The following is a 23,675-nucleotide window of genomic DNA, read 5'->3' as shown; positions in this document are numbered from 1 at the left end:
AACAATAACTGTATAGTGTAGTCTCTTAATGAGAGCGATAACGTTCCATATATTTTAAAGCTATTCGAGGTTTGATTCCAAAAGCATCAGTCAAGCATCTCTGCTAATAACATCAACCACTCTAATAACAACAGTGTTAAGTGTTGCTGTGTTATGGTTTGAAGGTGGAACACTTATGTATGGCGTTCCAACTTTGTGCTCAGGACCACCATGTGATTTACATCGGTTTATGTTCTTTATTGTCTAGTGGATCAAGGAATATCAGAATTTTGCTTTTAGTCTTGTATACCCCATGACATTCAAATGCAAATGAAATTACATAAACGTAAATAAAAGATTTTGGTCACAATGACCATTCGTAGACCTCCGATTTACTAATCATCCCGATGTTAACAAAAACTTAGTGTATCCTTATTACTATAATTCTACCTGGAGCTGTTTACAATCTGAAATATCCATGAGCGGCAGTTGCCACTTACCATCAGGTTAGATTGTATGCTTATTGCTCGTTTGCTACTTCATTTACGATTCGAACTCGGCTTTCGTACCACCAAATGTTCATTATTTTTTACTTATTTTTATTCATTGTACTATTTTCAACAATACTTAGTTATATGACTCAACAATAGATGGCGTTGGGGTGATGATGAATGATACGTAAACAACGTATAATAAAATTAAAACAACTATATTAAAATACGTTTTATGGTTCTTATTTGTATTTATTATAATACCAGTTATAGTAGTAAACGGACTGTAACAATTTCAACCGTCTTTCTAGTACGGTTTAACATTTAGATCGAAAAATGCCGAAAAAAACTGGTTTGTTGTATGGAGACCCCTTTAATATTCAACTTTATTTTATTTTTAGTATTTGTTATTATAGCGGCCACCGTTATGCATCCTCTGTAAAATTTCATGTGTCTATCTATTACGGCTCCGGAGATATAGCCCTGTAACAGACGGACAGACGGATAGACGAACAGACGGACAGACGAACAAACGGACAGACAGCGAAGTCTTAGTTATAGGGATCCGTTTTTACCCTTTGGGTACGAAACCCTAAAAAAGCTTGTTGATTATAAATGCCAGAGCGATCCATAGTTCCGAAAATGATTGAGAGACTGATAGCTTGTAATTAACTGCTATCAAACGTCAGTTCAGTTTCCTGGAATCTCATATTACATACACATTTAGGTCTATCTATGCACAAATATTTAGGGCGCTCACAAACGAACCTAATTTTCTGGGTCAATTCGCTTTATAAGAGCAATAACGATCCGTAGTCTAGTTAACGGGTTTTGATGCTCACAGCTTTTAGTTAACTGTATTAATAATGTATATTACCTCAAGTTAGCTTATCGGAAACTCATCACATTAAAATATACACACGTAAATTATTATTTAAAACCGCGAATGCCAAAATTTTTGACATCATGGGCCACGGAGACTCCCTACGTTGCTCCCTAGTTATTTAAATTAATGGTGGGCCGAAAAATATTCCTCTGTCACACAAATAGTCTCTGAAATTTGACGGTGAAATAAATTAACGAGAACTAAATCATTAAACATCTTTAAAACTGAAACTAATGAGAAATAAATGAATAACCATCTAAATGGAAAATAGTATTAAAAACCGTGCACAAGAAATACACACATATCACATCCAAAAATAAACAAATCTTTAAAAATATCATGCTACACTTATGTTAATGAAATTTTCAATTTCGTGACCTTATTACTTATTAACGAAATCTTAAAAACTTCACCATTAAATATTTTAATTAAAAAATAAGCGACCTGCAAACGTCCTACATACAACAGATTACTTCGATTAGTAATACATTATTAATGTTGCAGTATTATCTCCCCTTCGTATGATATCGAGTTTCAATCGATACTTCTATCTTTACTGAAATAAGTACCACAAAGGTCACTGTTTTGTTATTGTTTTTCCTCTAAATATAGTTATGGCAAGTTATTAATATATTGTCTATCTAAAGCTCCCTTTTCTACCGAGTGGAAATAATGAAGTTGTTTTTAACAGACAAGTGACGTCATTTACTCTCATAACATTGGTCTACCAGTGTGCGTTCTACCGGCTTTACAAAGGTGAGTATTCCGAAGAACTATATACCTGGTGCCTACGTCACCATTCCTCCATCGCACCACTCGCCGAAGGATACACTTTCATCCACACCAACTGAGCTTCCTCCTGAGGTATTCTCGAAGTTCTATGACATGGGGCTCTTCAAAAAAGGTGCAAAAGCTCTCATCCAAAGCCGGCGATGCATTGGCGACTCCTCTGGTGTTGCAAATGTCCGTAGGCGGCGTTGATTGCTTTCCATCAGGTAGCACGGCTGCTTAATCGTTAGGTTAAACAATAAAAAAAAGTATTTCCAGTATTGTGGGTGCTATAGACACAAAAAGACGAAAACACAAACACCCAGACCCAGAACTAGAACCTAAATTCTTCGTTTATATATCTGTCTGGCCGGGGATTGAACCCAGAACCCAGCACTATATCAGACCGGTATGGTGACCACTCTGCCACACGGGTCATACTTTTTACACAAATATGTAGGCTTCGCCTAAGTCCGCTATAAGTTATAAACTTTACCTTTTTGCCCTATATATAAACTTAAGTTTTCCACGGAGAATCCCAGGTTCAACTTATGCTTATCTTCCTAAGAATCTGCTTTAGCTCTGTAAACTAGATTAACTTTTTCTCAAAGCAAGTTATAATCCGCTCTTTGAAATTTATTAGAATTCCGGGACAGAATTTTTTCAACTATTCATAATAGAAATAGTTTATTTATCGCTCGTTATTATCACTCGAAGTGACAAAGACGACACAGGATAGTCATGGGTTGGGTTCGATTGGAGCTATGTTCGTCCTCAGGTGTGGCATAAATAAAATGCTCTATGTTATGTGGAATTTTCGTGGTCGGCAGTGACCACTTACCATTTAGAGGACCTTGGACATTGAACCATGATATATTGGTGGATTTTCCTAATAACAGCAGCGAGGAGATATACTTATCCGAAGCGTTCCAACTTAGTCTCATGATAACAATGCATCTGTGGCGGACCTCAGGTACTATTTTTATTTTATGTGTGTTTGATGACAGATGGGCGGCAGTTGCGCCTTATCATCATGTGGATTGTGGAGTGCATGCTCGTTTGCTACCCCAATATTTTCTAATAATACCTTCAAAAGACGGCCAGTGTCACAACCAGTAACTACGATAACATTTATTTTAAAACAACAAACATGAGTAGAAATTTGTATGCCAATACATATACAAGATATGCTTGCGCATATGGACGGAACGTTTTACGTGGACGAGCATTTTTAATATCCCTAAAAGCTGAAAAACTGTTGAAACTTGTTTTTTGCTGCATAACAATATTGCTCTCCGCCTACCCATTATGTTTCATACTTCACCTGTGGTAGCACACACAGACATTTTTTTTTATTTAAGTAGCAAACGAGCATGCAGTGCACTTGGTGGTAAGGGGCCACTGTCGCCCATGGGCATCAACCATAATCCCCAGATAAGATAGCTCTACCCGAGATCGGCCATAGATGCATTGGTACCCCTGAGGACTAAGTTGGAACGCATGTGAAATGTATGATATAGCTCTTTTATGCTTCCACCACACTCTTTAAACAGAACCCTGAAACCTTAAACACTGCTGTTATAAGGCAAAAATAGGTGTGGCAGTGGTGGTAATCCATCCTCGATTTTTTTTGGAAAAATAATTGCTGGTGTGATGCTGTAGATCTAGATTCATTTTCAATTTCCAAACGATATTTTTTAGCAGACAATTAATTTATGACCTGTGTGTAATTTATCAATGAATGTGACCATGCATATTCAGCATATCGTTATGCGGTTAGAGCTCTTATCATAAAAATAATTAATGAGAATTTTGCATAATATGCAAATTTTATAGCCGGAGATTTCCCTAGGTGAGAACGACATTTGGATTATAAATATTTACTTAAAAAAATTATGAAAAATATATAACTTCAGAAAGATTATACGAAAAGTTACAAATATTTTTAAGATGAATGAAGGAAAAAATATAAGACTTTTATTTTTAACGTAATTTAAAAGTTTTAAAGGTATTAACCATGAACTATTATGTTTTGCAATAAGACATACATATTTTCGCAATTATAAAGCTAAATTCCTAATAATACAAAGAAAATGCTACAAATACTGAAGAATTTGAACAATAGTTGCAAGTTGGTCAGCATCCAGTCTAAAACAATGCGGAAGAGAGAGGTGGAATTTAATACTTTAAATTAGAAAACAAGGACTTCGTCTTAAGTTTCTCTTTGAGAAAACTCAGTTTAATTTGACTGGCATGGCTTAGAAGGCATTTTGGCAACGCTAAATGTTTTTAACCGACTTCATTATTTGACTAAAACTAAACAATTCTAAAGTTTGATGATAGAATAATGGGAAATTCGTAAATTACCTAAAGCTATTTAACTCGTTGGCATTTACTTTTTATTTATTCTTATTCTATTTGTAACATATTTATGTTTCTTTTTTCTTTGCTATGTTTTATAAGGCTGACAATTTATATTATTTTATAAGGTACGAGGATCCTCTCAGAGTGACTTAGTTTAAAGCCATAGTCCACCATATTTTTAAAATGTAGGTATGCTATTTTTAATGTTTTTTTATTTTTTTTTTACTTTAATAAGTACATGGCGATGTGCATTTAAAGAGCCATTTTTGTTTGAATTTTCTTTTATAATGTAAGAGTAGCAGACGAGCATGCAGTCCACCTGATGGTAAGTGGCTACTGCCGCCCATGGACATCTGTAATCAACTTCAGATAAGATAAGATATTCCTACCTGAGGTCGGCCACAGATGCGCCGCTACCCCTGAGGACTAAAACGCCGCGGAAAAGTCTGTCTCCCTTACCACATCCTTCAAACCGGAACACAGCAGCTCCTAACACTACTGTTATTAGGTAGACATAGGTGTGGCCGTGGTGCCGCCGGAGTCGAACCACAAAGGGTTCTACCACCTTCTTTCTTGTGAGCCTGGCAGTGTACACTAGAGGACACATAATATATTCCGAAAACTGAAATTCAGAGATTCTTTTTATTTTTCCTGATATCCTTATAACCCAATTAACTTAGGGAAGTAGCACAAATATATTTTTTTAAGGGTAAAATTATCTGCCAAGTATAGGGTTAGAAATGTTTTTAGAATTAACTTCCTTATGAATTACTTACGTAAAACTAGAACGATTTCTTTACTAAAATATAATTAAAAATATTAACTATACTAACAAATCATTTCGTAGCACTTAATTACCATTTCACAGCAAAGTGACAAACATTAACCAATATGCAACGATGGGTATGGATTACAAAGTACTTTGTTTACTTCCACTACACGATCTGTCAGACATTGATTTATTATAGTGATTTTGAGTTTTGAGCACATAAATGGAAAACTTTTATGTACGGCTAACGAGCTATCTGCCTGCCTGATATTCTGTAATTATTGACACTCACTTTTTCATAATATTAAGTAACAAATAAGCATGAAGGTTAATGCATGGGCGGGAATCCATGGACATCTGCAGTCAACCCCAGATAAGGTCGTACTTGAGCTCGGTCACATACGTGTTAGTACCTCTGAGGACTACATCGAATGCCTCGGATGAGTAATGAACATGTCTTCTTTAGTATCTGTAACCGATTTTAAATAGAAACAGATGAATAGATCTAAATGTCGATTACAAATGCGTTCCTTATAAGTGAGGAACCGATGATTTAAATGTACGTACAATATTCGAGTAGACTACCAAGAAACCTTTCAAAAATTTTATTTCTCTAACTGAAACGGGGACGCATTTATTTCTACATTCACAAACGGCAGCAAATTTAATTTACAAATATCGGAGAAATGGCATAGTTGAATTGCAATAGCTGTCGGTGCCCGGCTTTTAGGCCAATCAAATTATCTCGAAACCTAATATGGCTTTAGCAATATGATTGATGATACGCAACGATGATCTCTAAGCTTACCGAGTAATACCGACATAGCTCTCAAAATTGGCAAGCTAATCGGTCATCTCTTAGAGAACCGATGACCGGCGAAGATGAACGATCCTCGGGTGGCGACCACGTGTAAGCGAAAGACCGTAGGTCGCCCCACGACCACCTTTTCGTGTAACTGTCTAACGATACAGTCTAGGGTGACTGGTTACCTGAAGAAGACAGCGGGAATCCTTTGGATCCGAAAAGTACAGGACTGGATGACGCGGCGTTAATTAGGGGAGGTTTATATTAGTGGTGGTACTGTAGACTGTACCGTAAAAGATCATGAGTGCAGTCTACCCCGTTTTGGGGTCCCGTGCCCAGCATTAAAGGTCAATTAGAGGTCTATGTCCAGCAGTGAATCTTAAAGGATGCAGCATACCCCTCGTGGCGAAAAGCCCTTACCCACCGTAAAAGATTGCAACGATACATTCTGTAAAGCAAAAGAAAAATCCAGTAGAAATACGATTTATCCTCACTCTGTACCATATACCTAAAGTCTACCAACTTACTGTACATTTATTTCGTACACTCAACTCCTATGTAACTATAGTTTACTCCAACTATTTAACCATTTATTTCGTACACTCAAGTACTAATGTCCATAACAGGCTTCGTACCGGCTGGAGTGCTGCCCGGAGCGAGCCCCCGCTGACGCCGACCGAGCGGGAGGCCATTGCGGCGGTCGTCAAACGTGCTGAGAAGGTGGATGAAATCGAAGCGAAACGGATCGGGCGACTGGTTGCTAGACTTGAAGGTATTTGTAGTTTTAGAAGTTTTATAGGAGATATTATGGTTCTGTTATCAAGTATTATACTTTAATCTCTATAAGTTTATTTATTTATATGCACGACAACAGCCGTACACACAATTGTTTCTATAAGTAAGTTAAGGCTAAGGAATACAGACAATGATAGTTGAAACTAGGTCTCTCACTCGTCGGTCCGAAATCAAATCTTAGGCATATACCACAATTTTTTTCAAAATGTACTCATTAGACATTTACTTTCACTTGCTATGACGGTGAAGGAAAACATTGTTTGAAGCCTACATGCCTGAATAAAAGAACGTTTTGAAAGATATGTGAAGTCTATAACTGTGCACTTCCTCTGCCCGGTGGACTATGCTCAAAATTAAAATAATGATGAAGTAGCACCAGATGGGATGACCTCTACTAACACATTTTCATAGCGATTCAGTGTTTCAAAGGTCAAATTAAGCAGTCAGACACGGTAGGCGTAAAATGTCCTTACAATCGTTAAAATTTATGTAGTCTTAAAGCGGTTTAAAAGCACCTTGTAAATGTCATAGTATTTCGTTGTAATTTCCATCAATTCTCACTTGACGACACGAACATTGTGTCAAGAAGCAGAATATTCATTGTTTTCTATACTTCGTATATAATTCGATTACAAGACTATGGACGATTACAAGAAATGTCGTTAACCGTCAGCGGAATAGAGAAACATAATGATACTGATGGTGGTGACTTACTATACTTTACTCAAACGAAAACCTTTTAAATTGTGTTTAATCTTGATGCGAAGGTGGTAGAACCCTTTGTGGTTCGACTCCGGCGGCACCACCGCCACACCTATTTCTACCTAATAACAGCAGTGTTAGGCGCTGCTGTGTTCTGGTTTGAAGGGTGTGGTAAGGGAGATAGACTTTTCCGAGGCGTTCCAGCTTAGACCTCAGGGGTAGCGGCGCATCTGTGGCCGACCTCAGGTAGCAATTTATAATCCTATCTGGGGTTGATTACAGATGTCCATGGGCGGCAGTAGCCACTTACCATCAGTTGGACTGCATGCTCGTCTGCTACTCTTATATCATAAAAAAGGTGACTTTGTTTTGTATGCTAAACTTTCACGCCTTTACTACCAAACTGATTGTCATGAAATTTTGTACACACGTTGTCAGGCCTCTAGAAAAGGACATAGGATATTAAAAAAATATGTTTTCGAGGATTACATAAAACAACTATTGTCTTTGGTATCTGACCGCGAGCGAGGCTTTGGCTAAAATCTAGTTTTCCGATAAATGCCCGATCCTTGATTTCGATAAAGAAATAAGATGTAAGAAATAAGAAGAAACCACGTAATATTTTCATAGAATTAGGTATAAGATAAAGGTCGGCACAGACTAAATCTGTATTTTTTCCAGGAATGCGCCGATTAGCGCAAGGACCAGCTCCCAGAAGTTGTTTCCTGTGCGGAGATACAGCAAGATTATTGTCACCTCTAAGAACATGTTCAATATGTCGTCACACAGCCTGTTCCAAGTGTGTCATAGATACACCCCCTCACAGGTACGTAGCTTAATACTAAATTGAGAATGTAATGCAAGGATTTGATTTTCTTAGAATATAATTAGTAACGGCTCTATATTATACTCATCGTTCTATCGCTCGTGTGTTATATCCCTAAGCAAATTTTTGCAAAATTATTCTGAAGAAATATTGAAGGTACCATTTGTATGATACCAAGACATAGAAAGTATGGGTCCAGTAATCTTTGTTTTTCTGTTTGCGTGTGGTAAATAATTTTGAATATACTTAGTTTAGTTCAACGAGAGACGAAGAAAGTTAGTTGGAAGACCTAACGATCATGATTCTGATAGTTTTAAACTGAGAATATTTAGGATTTCTGAATAAAAAGTAAAAAACGAAGGTAAATAGCACTCGTACCTACTTTACCTAAAAATATATGACCTTTACAACTTCCTGTGATATTTGATATTTATACTTACTAGGTGACATACATTAGTTATGTGAGACAATATGAAAGTTAGGGAGAAAGAAGGGTGTTCTTTCACGGGAAACATATTCAATATTATTCAAGCATCATATCACTCATGATATAACTTGTAACATTATAGTAATGAGAGAGTGAGTTGATTGATTCATTTTAAAATATCAAATTTTGTATTGATCCGTTCCAAGCAGAACCTCGTCAGTCAGTAACGCAGTATTGTACATAGTCGAACCTTGAATTGTTACATTACAGTCGGATGGGGGAGCACCTTTATCAATATACGGCCACAATAACAACGTGACACCGGGCTAGATTCGTGGTCAGACAGATAGATAGATATGTAAATGACGAAATTAGATCTATACTCTGAGCCTGGTTGTTTGTGTACGCCTTTGTGTGTCCATGGCACCCACGACAAAATTCGTAATGTACACAGCGTGTAGAAAACTTCAAGCGTTTCTTGTTTACAGATCTTCAATATATTCAAGAGAACAGTACATGTGCACCCTCTGTGCGGAGACGAAGGAAATGTGGAAGAAGTCTGGAGCGTGGTTCTTCAAATCATTGCCGAAGTACATTCTACCTGAACGGAAGACCACAGGACGGTATGCTGACTCCGATCTCGCGAAAATGTTACAAGTAAGTAGCAAAGAGCATTCAATCCACCTGATGGTAATTGGTCGCTGGTCTTCATTGACATTGCAGCCAACTTCATATAGAGTAGAGGTTTTATCTAAAGCGAATAATAGATGCGTCGCCACTCCTGAGAACTAAGTAAAGATGTAAAACAGCCATTATTCACACCCTTTAGCCGAAACGCAGATTGTTTTCAGCGGAAGCAATGGGTGTAGCATTTATACCTCCCCCGAAAAAAACTGACTGACCTGATATAATTACATAGAGATTTCATATACAAAGAAATATCCATCCAAAGATTCGTAGTACGGAAAATCCCAAACATAATAAAGAATACAGTTACGAGTACATTACTCATCTCATAAATGTTTCCATACTTTTACGAGGGCGAGACTGGTCCATTCATATTATTGGTCATATCAACGTCATATCTCACTGTTAGCTTAGGTTTGCTAATGTGTTTATTTTAGTAAGACAGGGGCTCAAAACATTTTATGTAGGATCAGATTCCCGATACGGTTGAGTATGGTAAAACATTGCTTGACGTTTCTGATGATTGATAGGAATAAGCAAATCTTGGTATGCATAATGATTGTAAATGTAGTGTTAGATGTTATTAATATTTCAATCTAAATTCTACATATGTAAAAAGTATGTCTAAAAGTGAGTAAATAGGACCGGAAAGTTTTTTAAAGAATCTGCCGATTTTAAAGCAAGTACTATTATTTTGGCTTACTGAGTAGAAAAAATGAAATATCTGTTTCAAAGTTTTAGAATGTAACAGGATAAAATAAGAAAGTTTGAAAGTTATGCTTCGTAATAATATCATGGTACAGGCCTTTAAAAATAAGGTCAAATGAAACAGTATACCTTCGTCCACCATTTTAACAATATGTAAATAATGATCTTAATGTTACATCAAAACTTTGAACGAAGCAACCGTCAGAATTAGTTAGGAAGATTAAACGTGAAGATATGGATCCAATATTAATGGGAGCTGAATGTTTTTTCTTAGAGTGCAAATAAGGATATAACTGTATAAGAAAAGAATGATAATAATAAAGAACGAAGTCTTGTTAATTTATTTATGAATAAGTGGCAAAGGAGCATGTAGTCTTAGTCATGAGAGAAGGTGGTAGAACCCTTTGTGGTTCGACTCCGGCGGCACCACCGCCACACCTATTTCTACCTAATAACAGCAATGTTAGGCGCTGCTGTGTTCCGGTTTCAAGGGTGTGGTAAGAGACATAGACTTTTCCGAGACGTTCCAGCTTAGTCCTCAAGGGTAGCCGCGCATCTGTGGCCAACCTCAAGTAGGAATATCTAATATCTATCTGGGGTTGATTACAGATGTCCATGGGCGGCAGTAGCCACTTACCATCAGGTGGACTGCATGCTCGTCTGTTACTCCTATGTTATTAAAAAAAAGGCTGCCTGATAATAAGTGGTCGGCATATGATCAAGCCGTTCCTGTGGTCCGAGGAACTGTTTGACCTGGTGCCATTCCTCCATCGCACCACTCGCCAAAGGATGAAGTTCCATCCACACCGACTGGACTTGTGACGGTCCTCCACAGTTCGGTTTGAACGAACGTTCTTGCCACGAGCGTGTAAGATGTGGAATGAGCTTCCTCCTGAGGTGTTCCCGGAGCGCTACGACGTGGTTCTCTACAAAAACGGTGCAAAAAGAGCTCTCCTTCATAGCCGGCGATGCATTGGCGACTCCTCTGGTGTTGCAAATGTCCATAGGCGGCGTTGACTATTTTCCATCAGGTAGCAAGTCTGCTGAATCGTTAGGATAAACATACCTATGTAGTATTAAGGCTACCTGGTGACTGAGCCAGAACACAACAGCACTTAATACTGCTGTTATAAGGCAGAATTAGGTGTAGTGATGGTAAAATATATGAGGCATGTAGATATTTATATAACACGTTAGTTTTATGTATCTATATAATACAAAAATAATGACGAAGCGTATAAGAATCAAGAATCAATAGTATCACTATTTATCTGTTTTTCTTAACAAGAAAAATGTTTTACAGCTTTCTTTTAAAAATAAAGTTATTTTCACGACTAAAGGGGGTAAAAAATAGCGTGCAACAATAAGAAAGTAAATAAATAAGGAACAAATAAGTTACATTAGTCTTAATAAAAAAAAAAATTATTCATTTGTAAAGATGAAGGATCGGAATACTGGTAAGACATTTGGAAACAGATTAACAACAAACGTTATTGTATAAACTAGATAATCGTGTTAGCTGAGGTCGTTAACAAACTCTTAGGGTGGGTTGTACCACGTAACTTAAACCGTTACAAAAGCTTATCCAGCCGTCATATCTATCGTTAAATAATTTAAGGGTTATGATTAACAGTCAATTTTAATTATGGTTAACATGATATCATAACCAACATTAGCCTCTTGACTTCGGTCAGTTAAAGTTATTGTTTTAGCCCAATTCCGTATCTGTCAACGTCTACTCACAGCCACACTAGGATTCCCTGTATCGAGGACATGAGGACATTCAATCGTCACTGTCAAAGTTAGCTTTAACGCAAACTTTAATCGGCCCTGTGCAACCCACCCTTACAATGCTACAGTAACTCGAAACTTTTCATTCAAATAAATTGATCGTATCTTAGAGAATTGTACAAAGAGGAACTTTGCAGACGCTACGAGAACCGGTTAACCTTTTGAGAGAAGTTTTCTCATCATTTTATGAGAACCTAAGGCTTTATTGTTCCGTTTTCTCAAACACTACGTGGTTTTGTTTATTTGAATTGAAGGAAAGAAAACATTAAAATTATCAGAATTTTAAAACATAAATGAAATTATTGATCTTTTTAAAAAGACTATAAATTTTAAAATAAATATATTAAATAACATTATAAAGGAATTAAAAAAGAAAGTCGTTAAAACTTTATAAAAAATAATAATATAACGGTAATGATATAAATAGAATTATTGTAAATATAACTAATATCTACTATAATTTCGTAATTTTCGAATGTGAAGTATGAACCAGATGTTAGAAAACAAATTTGAAAGGTAGTTTATTGTCGCAAATATACAAGTATACTAGTGGTGCCCGCGGCTTCGCCCGCATTTTAAAGCAATATTATGACATACATAAAACGGTAAATTTGTACCTGTATTGGAATGACAGTGGTGCCATCCGTCGAAAATTGGTCTTACCACCTCCCAAACCCTCGTGGGCTCTTGAACAACAACTTTGCTAAAGATCATCACTTGATCAAATGCATAGTTTCCCATTCTATAACTACTTACGAATTAAAAAATAATTAAAAAAACCTTTTCCCATAGACTAAATTGTGAATCTAAACCATTCTCAAGTCCCCTTGAACACACACAACAAATTTTATCAAAATCAGTCCAGTCGTTTAGGAGGAGTTCAGTGACATACACACGCTCATAATAAATATATATATATATATATATATATATAATTCGTAAGTAGTTATATATATATATATATATATATATATATATATATATATATATATATATATATATATATATATATATATATATAAAGATTCTTAGTCGGAGGATTTTAATTGCAGTCATAAAGCACTTTAGATCAAAAGCCATTGATTACAACTCTTTTCTATCCAACTGCTGGGCGTCTTTCCCCACAGGTTGAATAAGATAGGAATATTTTCAACTACGTTTCAATTACCACAGGAGGAGAAAAGTATAGTAAAGATGAAATTATTCCGCGTCTGCCAGGGGCGCAACCTTTACGGGGACGCAAACTACAGGGGCGCGTTTTGCCGACTTACATAAGGAAAAGAAAATTAAGTTATCTAATAATTATTCCTTAAAATATTTTCTGCTTTATTTTCGCAATACAGTTTCGGTTTCTAGTTTTGAATATATCTTCTAAGGATATTTGTTACCTTGCAAGTTTTATGCTCAAACAATCTCAAAGGAAAAAAAATGAAAGCTTAAATAATTAATTAACCAACTTGGCTTAGTGCTTAATGCGCGCAATTTGACAGTAATTTATGAAGTTGTTTTTACATATTAAAAGGGTCTGTTACGTACAAATCAGTCTGGATTAACTTTATACGTAGATAACCATTAAGTAGGAACATAAATTAAACAAACTTCTCAAAGCGTCGTTTTGTTGAATGAATTAAGACATAAAACATTGTGCTAAGAGTGAATTACAAAATGACAACTTTGTAATTAGTGTTATACTTTATGCCACACTTTACTACTGGTAAATCTTATAGGTACGAGTATGAGTATGTAAACAATTCATTCGGTACTCGCAACGAATATTTGTCCGTTCTTAGAATATGCATTTGAATTAGAGGTAAATATTGGTTTTAAAAAGTATAGTCCTGTAGTATTTCCTCAGGACTTAAACATGGGCCTCTTCAAGAGGGGTGTAAAAAGAGCTCTCCTTCAAAGCCGGCGAAGCATTGGCGACTCCTCGTGTTGCAAATGTCCAAAGGCGATGGTGACTGCTTTCCACCAGGTAGCCCGTCTGCTTTATCGTTAGGTTAAAGATGTAAAAAAATAAGTTTTCTTATTTAAAATCCATATTAAATCCTGTGTCATATTATGTTCGTAACTTCTACATGCTAATAAAGATTGAAATTATTTAATTTTTTTGTATATGATTCATTCCAAATTGAATGATAGGCTATATTTAAACCCGATAGGTAGTACTAATTGCCAAGAAACACAACAACGCACGCACAACTTTTCTCGCGTGGGTTTCGTTTACCGCGGTAAAGATTACCATTATGTGTTAATCCAGATCATAAACTATCTGTGTGCTAAATTTCATCCAAATCTGATCCGTACTTTTTGCATGAAAGAGTAACAAACATACGTCCATCCTCACAACCTTTCGCATTTCTAACATTATTAATTTTAAGTAGTAAGATAAGATTAGAAATGTGGAGAACGTAGCCTTACTCACTATATCTTTATATATATATTTCTTATGTGCGCGTGTATGTCACTGAACTCCTCCTAAACAACTGGACTGATTTTGATGAAATTTGTTTTGTGTGTTCAAGGGGACTTGAGAATGGTTTAGATTCACAATTTAGTCCGTGGGAAAAGGTTTTTTTAATTAATTTTTAATTCGTAAGTAGTTATAGAATCGTAAACTATGCATTTGATTAAGTGATGATCTTTAGCAAAGTTGTTGTCCAAGAGCCCACGAGGGTTTGGGAGTCGGTAAGACCAATTTTCGACAGATGGCACCACTGTCATTCCAATGCAGGTACAAATTTTCCGTTTTATGTATGTCATATTATTTCATACACTAGTATTTCATAATAACATGAGTGAGTGTCTGCCATAGCAATTCTGACGTGACATATCTTCTTCACTTTGTTTCCAGCCCTTCCATGTAACTGGATAGCATTACTGACAAGACCATCATACGATAGATTTCTTTGAAAAATGAGCTTCCGCGTTCTATGCCCGCGTGTCGCCTTATATAAATGTATGATCTTCGATGTAATTTTTACAAGAAAACGTCCCACGTAAACGACAGGGTCAAGATAGCCGTGAGACATATTATTATGCAAGTTTTTTTCATTGTGCAGTTGTTGATGACCTCTCCAGCTCTACCAGGTTTTGATGGCGAGCCTAAAGCTCAGCCAGGGCTGTGGGTTGGAAGACTGGGTTGAAAAGAAGGGATAGTTTTGGTCATGTTGCCGGTTTCTAAGACCATCCCCACCTTTGCTAGAGGGTGGGAAGGTTGCGGACCCAGCTACTGCCTGAGTCCTAACCATCCGCCTATTATTATACAACGATTGCGGCTGACCCAAGGGCACCTATGAAGTAGATACAAGGACCTCTAATGAACTAAGTGGGGCCCCCAAATACAGTATAAATAAGACAAAAAGAAGGTCGCCAGAATCATACATATTTGTCGGCGAATAAGTCTATGACACACTTGTAATTTTGTAAAATCAAATCAACTTTTTACACTGGGGCCCCCATTCCACTTTCCGCTTCGAGCCTCCTTAACCTTAATCCGGCACTGACAAGCACATATACAAGTATATTTGATGGAATGCTATGTGCGGTTATAATCGATCAAATATTAGTTAGTAATTGCTCTACAATGTTAATCATTATCGTGCGCGGTTAGGAGATTAATGGATAATTAACCAAATGTTATGTGCGCATCTGTACTTCGAAGGTTATTAAGCTATCGGTCAATTTAATCTTTCGAAAGCATCTTTATAATCATATATATTTTTTTATAATACAAGAGTAGCAGACGAGCATACAGTCCACCTGATGGTAAGTGGCTACTGCCGCCCATGGAAATCTGTAATCAACCCCAGATAGGATTAGATATTTCTACCTAAGGTCGGCCACAGATGCGCCGCTACCCCTAAGGACTAAGCTGGAACGCCTCGGAAAAGTCTGTCTCCCTTACCACACCCTTCAAACCGGAACACAGCAGCGCCTAACACTGCTGTTATTAGGTAGAAATAGGTGTAGCGGTGGTGCCGCCGGAGTCGAACCACAAAGGGTTCTACCACCTTCAAAATACTTTATCTTCTTCTCCATAACACCTTGTGAAGTGGCAGTAGGTGTATTGACATTAAAAAAGAGCTCTGTAAATAACCTATTTTGAATAGAAAAAATATTTGATTTGATTTATACATTTTTACTCTTATATGATGTTTAGGGATTATCAGCAATAGCGCAAACAAAACCGTGACCCCTAAAAGGTCACGTATAATCTTATATATAAAATTCTCGTGTCACAATGTTAGTTACCGTACTCCTCCGAAACGGCTTCACCGATTTTCACCAAATTTTATTTGCATATCCAGTAGGTCTGAGAATCGGGTACTATCTATTTTTCATACCCCTAAATGATAAGGGTTCACCCTTAACATTTTTTTATTTATATGGCATCACAACGTTTGCCGTGTCAGCTAGTTTTAATACAATACTTTCTTATGTCTGCCAAATAGAGGTGACATATGAGATGTCGTTAGGCAAAAATAATAAGCATAGCATTCCGTTTTAATCTCCAGGGTCAATGTAAGCTATCGACCTAGAAATGAGGATTCTTGTGTGTCAGGATCATTTATAATTTTGGACGTATCTATAACTATAACTTATGCCTATCTATAACTTTTCAAGGGCGACTACTCCTCTGTAATAAACCTCAAATTCGACAAGTCTGAAGATTTTAAGGGATACCTCCTTGGAGTAACCACTTAACATCAGATGGATTGCATATTCCCGTTACCAATAATCAATCCATTTAATATTTATCTACCCAAGATAGAACTTTGACAGTCTTTATTACCAGATATGAAATTATAAATGAAAACATTGTCAAATTTCGATCTTTGGTAAGCCAACATTGGATAGATTATTAATAACGGATAGTACTCGTAGACTATTTCAATAAAATACTGCGTATTCACGTGATCTTATGGATATATAGTAGGTTTTTCTCCTAAAATAAAATGAAAATAGATCTCTACTTCTGTGTCTCTACTTTTTGTAGCGGTGCAGGGACTACGCAAACGTAAATGTTTACAAACGCTAGCAATATGTACCACTCGCCGCGTTGGCAAAAATATTTAATACAGAATTTTTAAACGTAAATCCGTAACCGTATTGGCAAAAAATGTAGCATTAAAATTATAGTAACGGCCGTATTCAAAAATGGAATGAGACGAGTTATAGCATAATTGTTATATTGATTATAAATACAAGATGGTTTATATCATTAAACTATACATTATAATATACTAGAACACTTTCTTTAAAATACACTTTCGTCCTCAGGAGTGGTCACGACTCTTTCATCAGGCAGAACCCCTATTTATTAAGTTGGTTACAAATATGCGCATTAGCGGTAGTGACTACATACCGTCAGTTGCACTGCATTGCTACGCGATCTTATAAATCAGGCGTGTAGATTTTTTTTTATAATATAAGAGTAGCAGACGAGCATGCAGTCCACCTGATGGTAAGTGGCTACTGCCGCCCATGGACATCTGTAATCAACCCCAGATAGGATTAGATATTCCGCTACCCCTGAGGACTAAGCTGGAACGCCTCGGAAAATTCTCTCTCCCTTACCACACCCTTCAAACAGGAACACAGCAGCGCCTAACACTGCTGTTATTAGGTAGAAATAGGTGTGGCGGTGGTGCCGCCGGAGTCGAACCACAAAAGGTTCTACCACCCTCGAGCCTCGAACTTGACGGCTTTTTGAATGTTGTGTAAAGAATATTTATAAATAACAGCACAACATTACCCTACATTGTGATCTTATGGCAATAATTTATTCGCAGGATGGAGGCAATAGCAGTAACGAAGGGAAAACGGATTCTGAGCCAGGATCTCCACTAAGCGTCCACCCGCCAACCTTCTCCAGACAACCCAGTAATACAGACAGCAGAAAATCTATAACTTCAACTCACGTAAGTGTCTTTCACCTTTTTATTATAAGTCAGTACTTTGAGCTTTGACAGCCAAATGGTTTCTGACTCGACTTCTTAATCGGAGGGTCGTAGGTTTGAATCCCGGCACCTCTGATGTTTCAAAGTTATGTGTGTATCACAAATTAATTCATTCATTATCCCTCACTTAAACGCTGAAGGAAACCATATCAGAACAAATAAAAATAAAAAAAAATAAACGCTTTCTACACTCACAGCCCCACACTAGGATTCCCTGTGTCGTGGGTGCCATGGACACACACATAGACAAATACACAAACACCCAGACCCAGAAACAAAAATCTAAATTCATCATTTAGATATCTGTCTGGCCGGGAATCGAACCCGGGACCCTTTGCGCGTCAGATCGGTATGGCGGCCGCTCCGCCACGCGGCCTGCCTGAGAGGTCTTTAAATTTCTGGAAGATGAAGTATAGCGTATATCTTTGACTGACCAGCGTAGTGCATTGTGGCCTAAGCGCCTCTCAGTCTGAAGGAATACGCGCAGTGTAAGAATAATGGGTTGACGGCAACAATCCTATTGTTAAGCACGGGTCTTCTCAGAATGAAAGGGATTAAAGGTTCAGCTGACCAAATACGTGTTCGTAGAACTTACAACTTTGAGTACAATATACGGAACTTTTAGGCATATGTTGCCCCAACATATTTTGTTTTACCACTAAAGCGAATGGACATTAATTTCTAAGAATACGTATGTAAATGTAACTAGTTATGGATAGTAAACCGCCAGCATTGAAGTCCAAACTATACTCTTTAACATTTTAAACCAAACTTTATGAATAACGTGGAATTTCATTCAATAATGCATATATCATCAATCTATTCCGCTTTCGTTTAATAATTTTATTGACACAACTATTTTATGATGAAAATACCCCAAAAATAAACATATTATAGGGGGAAATCATTTAGAAATGCGACCTAGGATTTGTGTACGGCAGAGCCAACTGAATTATGATTACGTTCTATCAACTTTTTCATCCGTAGCCTGTTTGGTAACTATTTATTGCCACTATATAACATTCTACGGATTCTATACCGTCTACGATCTACGGCGTAGACAGTACAGAACATACATACATACTCAGTGTAGCCTCAAGATGTTCAAAATGATAATGATATACCAAGACGGTCTACGCCGTAGACCCTGTAGCTGTCTAGCCGGTATTTATTTTGAACATCTGGAGGCTGTATATATTTAACATTGTAATAGTAACTGTCATTGTTTTAACAATTTTTGTTAGTCTATTTAAGATATATATTTGAATATATGTTGTTATAGCGGCCACATTATACATCCTCTGTAAACATTTCAAATGTTCTATTACGGTTCAGAAGACAAATAGACAGCGAAATCTTAATAAGGTTGCGTTTTTACCCTTTGGGTAAGGAACAGTAAAAATACGATGGAAGCCAATTATAGTGTAGTTGGAATTCTTTTTGGTACGCCTCGGAAAAGTATGTCTCCCTTACCACACTCTTCAAAACAGAACACAGCAGCGCCTAACACTACTGTTATTAGGCAGAAATAGGTGTGGCGGTGGTGCAGCCGGAATCGAACCACAAACTGTTCTACCACCTTCAAAATGTCCATATATCGATAAATCGGATATATCCGAAGGATATATCTAAAAAATCTTCTTAAAAATTGCAAGTTACAGTAACTTTCTCAAGCAATTTATAACAATAAAAAGTTTAATATACCCGGAACAAAGTGAGGCATAATAAGTAATGGCGTCTAAATCCCGAATCTAACAAAATAAGCAGCGCGGCCTCAATTATGTATGAGACGAGATGGAATATTTTATGATGTTTACTTCGCCAAACAATCTGAAACGTATGGTGATTGTTATACTTTAAATCTAGGTTAAGGAAAACTCGCATTGTGTTCTTACACGTGCAGGGTTTTTCAATTATACCCTTAATATAAAATGCCTTATTTCGAATACGCTTAGTATATAATGTCCTTAATATTTTCGGGGGTGAAAGTCAGTATCGTAACGAGGGCTGTTCAGAGAGAGAGTTGTTGCAGAACCAAATTAAGGTACACGGTTTTTCGATTTTACTAATATTTTAGGGATGCAACTAAGTGCCATTACTAGGGGCTGGTGATAGGATGCTAAGGATTCACAAGAAGGTTCACTTAAATTATATCGAAAGTAGCGACTGTAGCGCTTATAAAAAAGAAAAGTCTTTTTTATAATATGAAAATAACAAACGAGCATCTATGTATAATCAACTCCGATAGTGAGTCCCTAAGAGAACTGTTTCCCACTATTAATATATTGACGGTGCATAGTCAATACATTTATGAAAATATTATGTATGTAAGAAAACACACTGATATGTTTGAAAGAAATAGTAACCACCATAACTTTAATACCAGAAATAGAAATAAATTAGAAATTCCTAAACATAGATTATGTAAGGTGGCTAGATCTTTCATGGGCAACTGTATTCGCTGCTACTACAATAAAATACCCGACCACATTTTGAATCTCACAGAAAAAAGTTCAAACATGTCGTTAAACAAACGCTATGTAAAAAAGCGTACTATAAAGTAAGTGATTATTTGACTGACAAAACGGTGTGGTCTGAATTAGCTTCAGTTCCACATGTTAAGTTACGTTACGTTAAGTTACACCATTACGTTAAGTTGACATTGTCAAAAACATTTTGTTTTTAAAAGATGTGTGTTATGGAGTTTCTTTCGCCGCTTCTTCTCCATAACGAAACACCTTGTGAAGTGGTGGTAGTTGCATTGACATTCAAAAAAATTTTAACAAAAAATACAACCGACTTCTATGTCACTACCAAGTAAAAAATAATTCAAATAAATGTTGGTTTAGTACATATTTCTGAAGTCGGCGCTCTATATATTTCGTTGGATAACCATGTTGATAACCACCTCCTTTTTGAAGTCGGTTAAAAAGTGCTCTGTAAAGAACCTATTTTGAATAAAAAAAAATGATTTGATTTTGATTTGATAAGATTAGAGTCCTACCGGAGTTTGACAGCATAAGCGTTATAGTTGATTACATATGTCCATGGGCGGCAGTAAAGCCACTTACCATCAGGTGGGCTGCATATTTGTCTGCTCCTCCTATATTATAAAAAAAAATATAGTGCAAAACTTTTTAGACGTTGACCGTTTATAAATTTTGATTTAACATAGAAACGTAAAAATAAATAAAAAAAGTAAATATATAAGCATTAAAACAGCTACCTAAATATCTTATAGTTGTTTACTCAATTTTTAACGAACAAAGGAAAATCGGTACAGAGTTTTAATTAATTTGTGTCAAACCATTCTTCACTGGACAAGAATGACAATTTTCAAAATTCATTTCAACAAAGCTTTGTTATCGAGGTAAATATCACCAATACGTGGAATTCGTATCACAATATTATGTTACCGTGAATAATGAAACAAAAGGAAACGCTGGAAATTCCAATTGTTCTCATAAGCTCTGTTCTCGGTTATTGAAATATGTTTCGGACACAAATGTATAAATTAACATAAATTTACAAATAAATATTAAAAACAAGTTTTAAGTAATTTTTATATTTTGTTTTTCGTAAGACAAAATAACTTTTCTTTTCATACCCTTATCATGGGGGTGCTTAAAAAAATAACTAAATAACTGCTCCGCCATTGAGTTGAGTTGAATTTAAAATGGCGTCAATACACATTTTTTTTATCATTGAAATTAGAAATGTATGGCGACTCCCATTTCAAGACAGTTCAAGATATATAGATTCCTGTGACAGGCGGACAGAGAGTAGGGCAAAGTAATAGGGTTCCATTTTTTCCCTTTAGGTACGGAACCCTAAAAAAGTAATCACAATGCAATCCCTCTCAACAACAAATAAACTCCCACGACCATCGTACAGTTAGACTACAGATATTGGAGATAACTTTCAGTACATTCAGTTTCAGTACGAAATCACAATCTGCGCTTCAATACTAACAATTTTATAGATAGCTTATACGCAACAAAGTTGCCCAGGTCTATTGGACGTAAAAGTAGTTTATAGCTGCCACTGTACAAATCCGGTAAACAGACGGCAAACACTCCACGGACTCGAAATGAAACACTTCGATTTGGTTCTTAAGACACTTTATTAATTATTGAGCCGAGGTCTTATAGTTTTACAAAACGTTCTCAACAGCGTGATTCACAATGATTTTTTGTACCGCCATCTAGTTCCTTGTTGATGAACTATGTATAAAACATTAACATACCGCCCGCCAAGGGCAAAGTTTAACCTTTGACCCTTCGATCACTAATAAGAACTTTGACCTTATAAAATTACATTTGAATAAACTAAAACACAACAAAATAAAGTTTATCTTTCTAACGGTAAAAAACACAATTTTGAAACAGGTCTTTTTAGAGTTCCAGATTTTGTCTTTAGTGTGACGACTCTTACAATATTGTCGTCACCAGGATGAGTGTCAATAATGCGACCATAGAGCCACCGACATGGGGGCAAATTATCCTCTTTTATAATTACAACATCCCCAATGGAAGGTTCTGAATTTTTATTTGTCCATTTGTACCGGTGTAAGAATTTGTTGAGATATTCCTGCGACCATCGTCGCCAAAAAGATTGCAACATCCTTTGAGTGTGTTGCCACCTCCTCAGATTGTTGACTTTTACATGTTCTATATTGAAGTCCGGAACGGTTAACGGTGCTTCACCTATAAGAAAATGTCCCGGTGTCAATATGAAATCTGGCTCGTTGCTGAGCACTGACATAGGCCGTGAATTTAGGCATGCCTCTATTTGAGCCAATACAGTTGCCATTTCTTCAAATGTTAGAGTCGAGTTGCCAATGACTTTCTTCAGGTGGTGTTTTACCGATTTTACACCGGCCTCCCATAATCCTCCGAAGTTTGGCGAATGAGGCGGTATAAAATGCCACTCGCAATAGTTGTTGGCCAAAGCTTCAGCTATGTTCTGTATGAGTCTTCGTTCGGCAGCAGAACCCTTTTTCAACTCAGTGGCTGCCCGAACAAAGTTTGTGCCATTGTCACTCCACAAATGTGAACAATGGCCCCGTCTAGCCACAAATCGTTTAAATGCCTGCAAAAAGCCTTCAGCTGTTAGGTCACTGACGATTTCCAAATGTATGGCCCGTGTTGCCATGCAAACAAACAAACAAATGTATCCTTTATAGGACTTGTGACCTCTTCCTTTACTGGTGCGTATTTGAATCGGCCCTGCATAATCGACACCGCTGTGACAAAAAGGACGCATCGGTGTTACTCGAGCGGCTGGCATCTGCCCCATGAAAGGTGTTTTTGTGACAGCCGAGTTTTTCACACAAGTGACGCATTTGCGGCAATATGATTTGACCAATTGTTTGGCACCTATTACCCAATATTTATTTTGAATATAAGTCAAAGTCAACTGCAGTCCTCCATGAAGCGTTTGTTTGTGTGCTTCTGTTATAATAAGTTCCGTTAAGTGTGAATGTTTTGGAATTAAGATAGGGTGTTTCCTATTATAAGGCAACACTGCGTTTGATAGTCGTCCTCCTACTCTTAATATTCCATCTTCATCAAGAAAAGGATTCAAAGATCTCAATTTATTGGTTTTGGGTAAGTTTTTTATATCCTTTATTAGTTTTATTTCAACGTTAAATGAATTTGATTGACAATTTTTTATTAGGATAATAAGAGCTTGATTTAATTCCGTTGCTGTTA

At 36.7% G+C, this 23,675-nt stretch overlaps 1 protein-coding gene across 1 annotated transcript in view; it reads left to right on the top strand.

The window, feature by feature from the left end:
• Rph (Rabphilin) overlaps positions 1-23,675 on the top strand; it is a 73,426-nt gene that overhangs the window by 14,560 nt on the left and 35,191 nt on the right. Inside the window, exons 2-5 of the mRNA XM_073078258.1 lie at positions 6,689-6,834; positions 8,241-8,385; positions 9,301-9,469; positions 17,794-17,922. Coding sequence (XP_072934359.1) covers positions 6,689-6,834; positions 8,241-8,385; positions 9,301-9,469; positions 17,794-17,922 — 589 coding nt within the window. The remainder of the gene's footprint in view (positions 1-6,688; positions 6,835-8,240; positions 8,386-9,300; positions 9,470-17,793; positions 17,923-23,675) is intronic.

Source organism: Epargyreus clarus, unplaced genomic scaffold (assembly GCF_041222505.1).
Source record: "Epargyreus clarus isolate Ecla_fem2 unplaced genomic scaffold, WU_Ecla_fem_2.2 ptg000012l, whole genome shotgun sequence".
Classification (NCBI taxonomy): domain Eukaryota; kingdom Metazoa; phylum Arthropoda; class Insecta; order Lepidoptera; family Hesperiidae; genus Epargyreus; species Epargyreus clarus.
The sequence above is the reverse complement of the archived record's forward strand: the minus strand, read 5'-3'. Positions and strand labels throughout refer to the sequence as shown.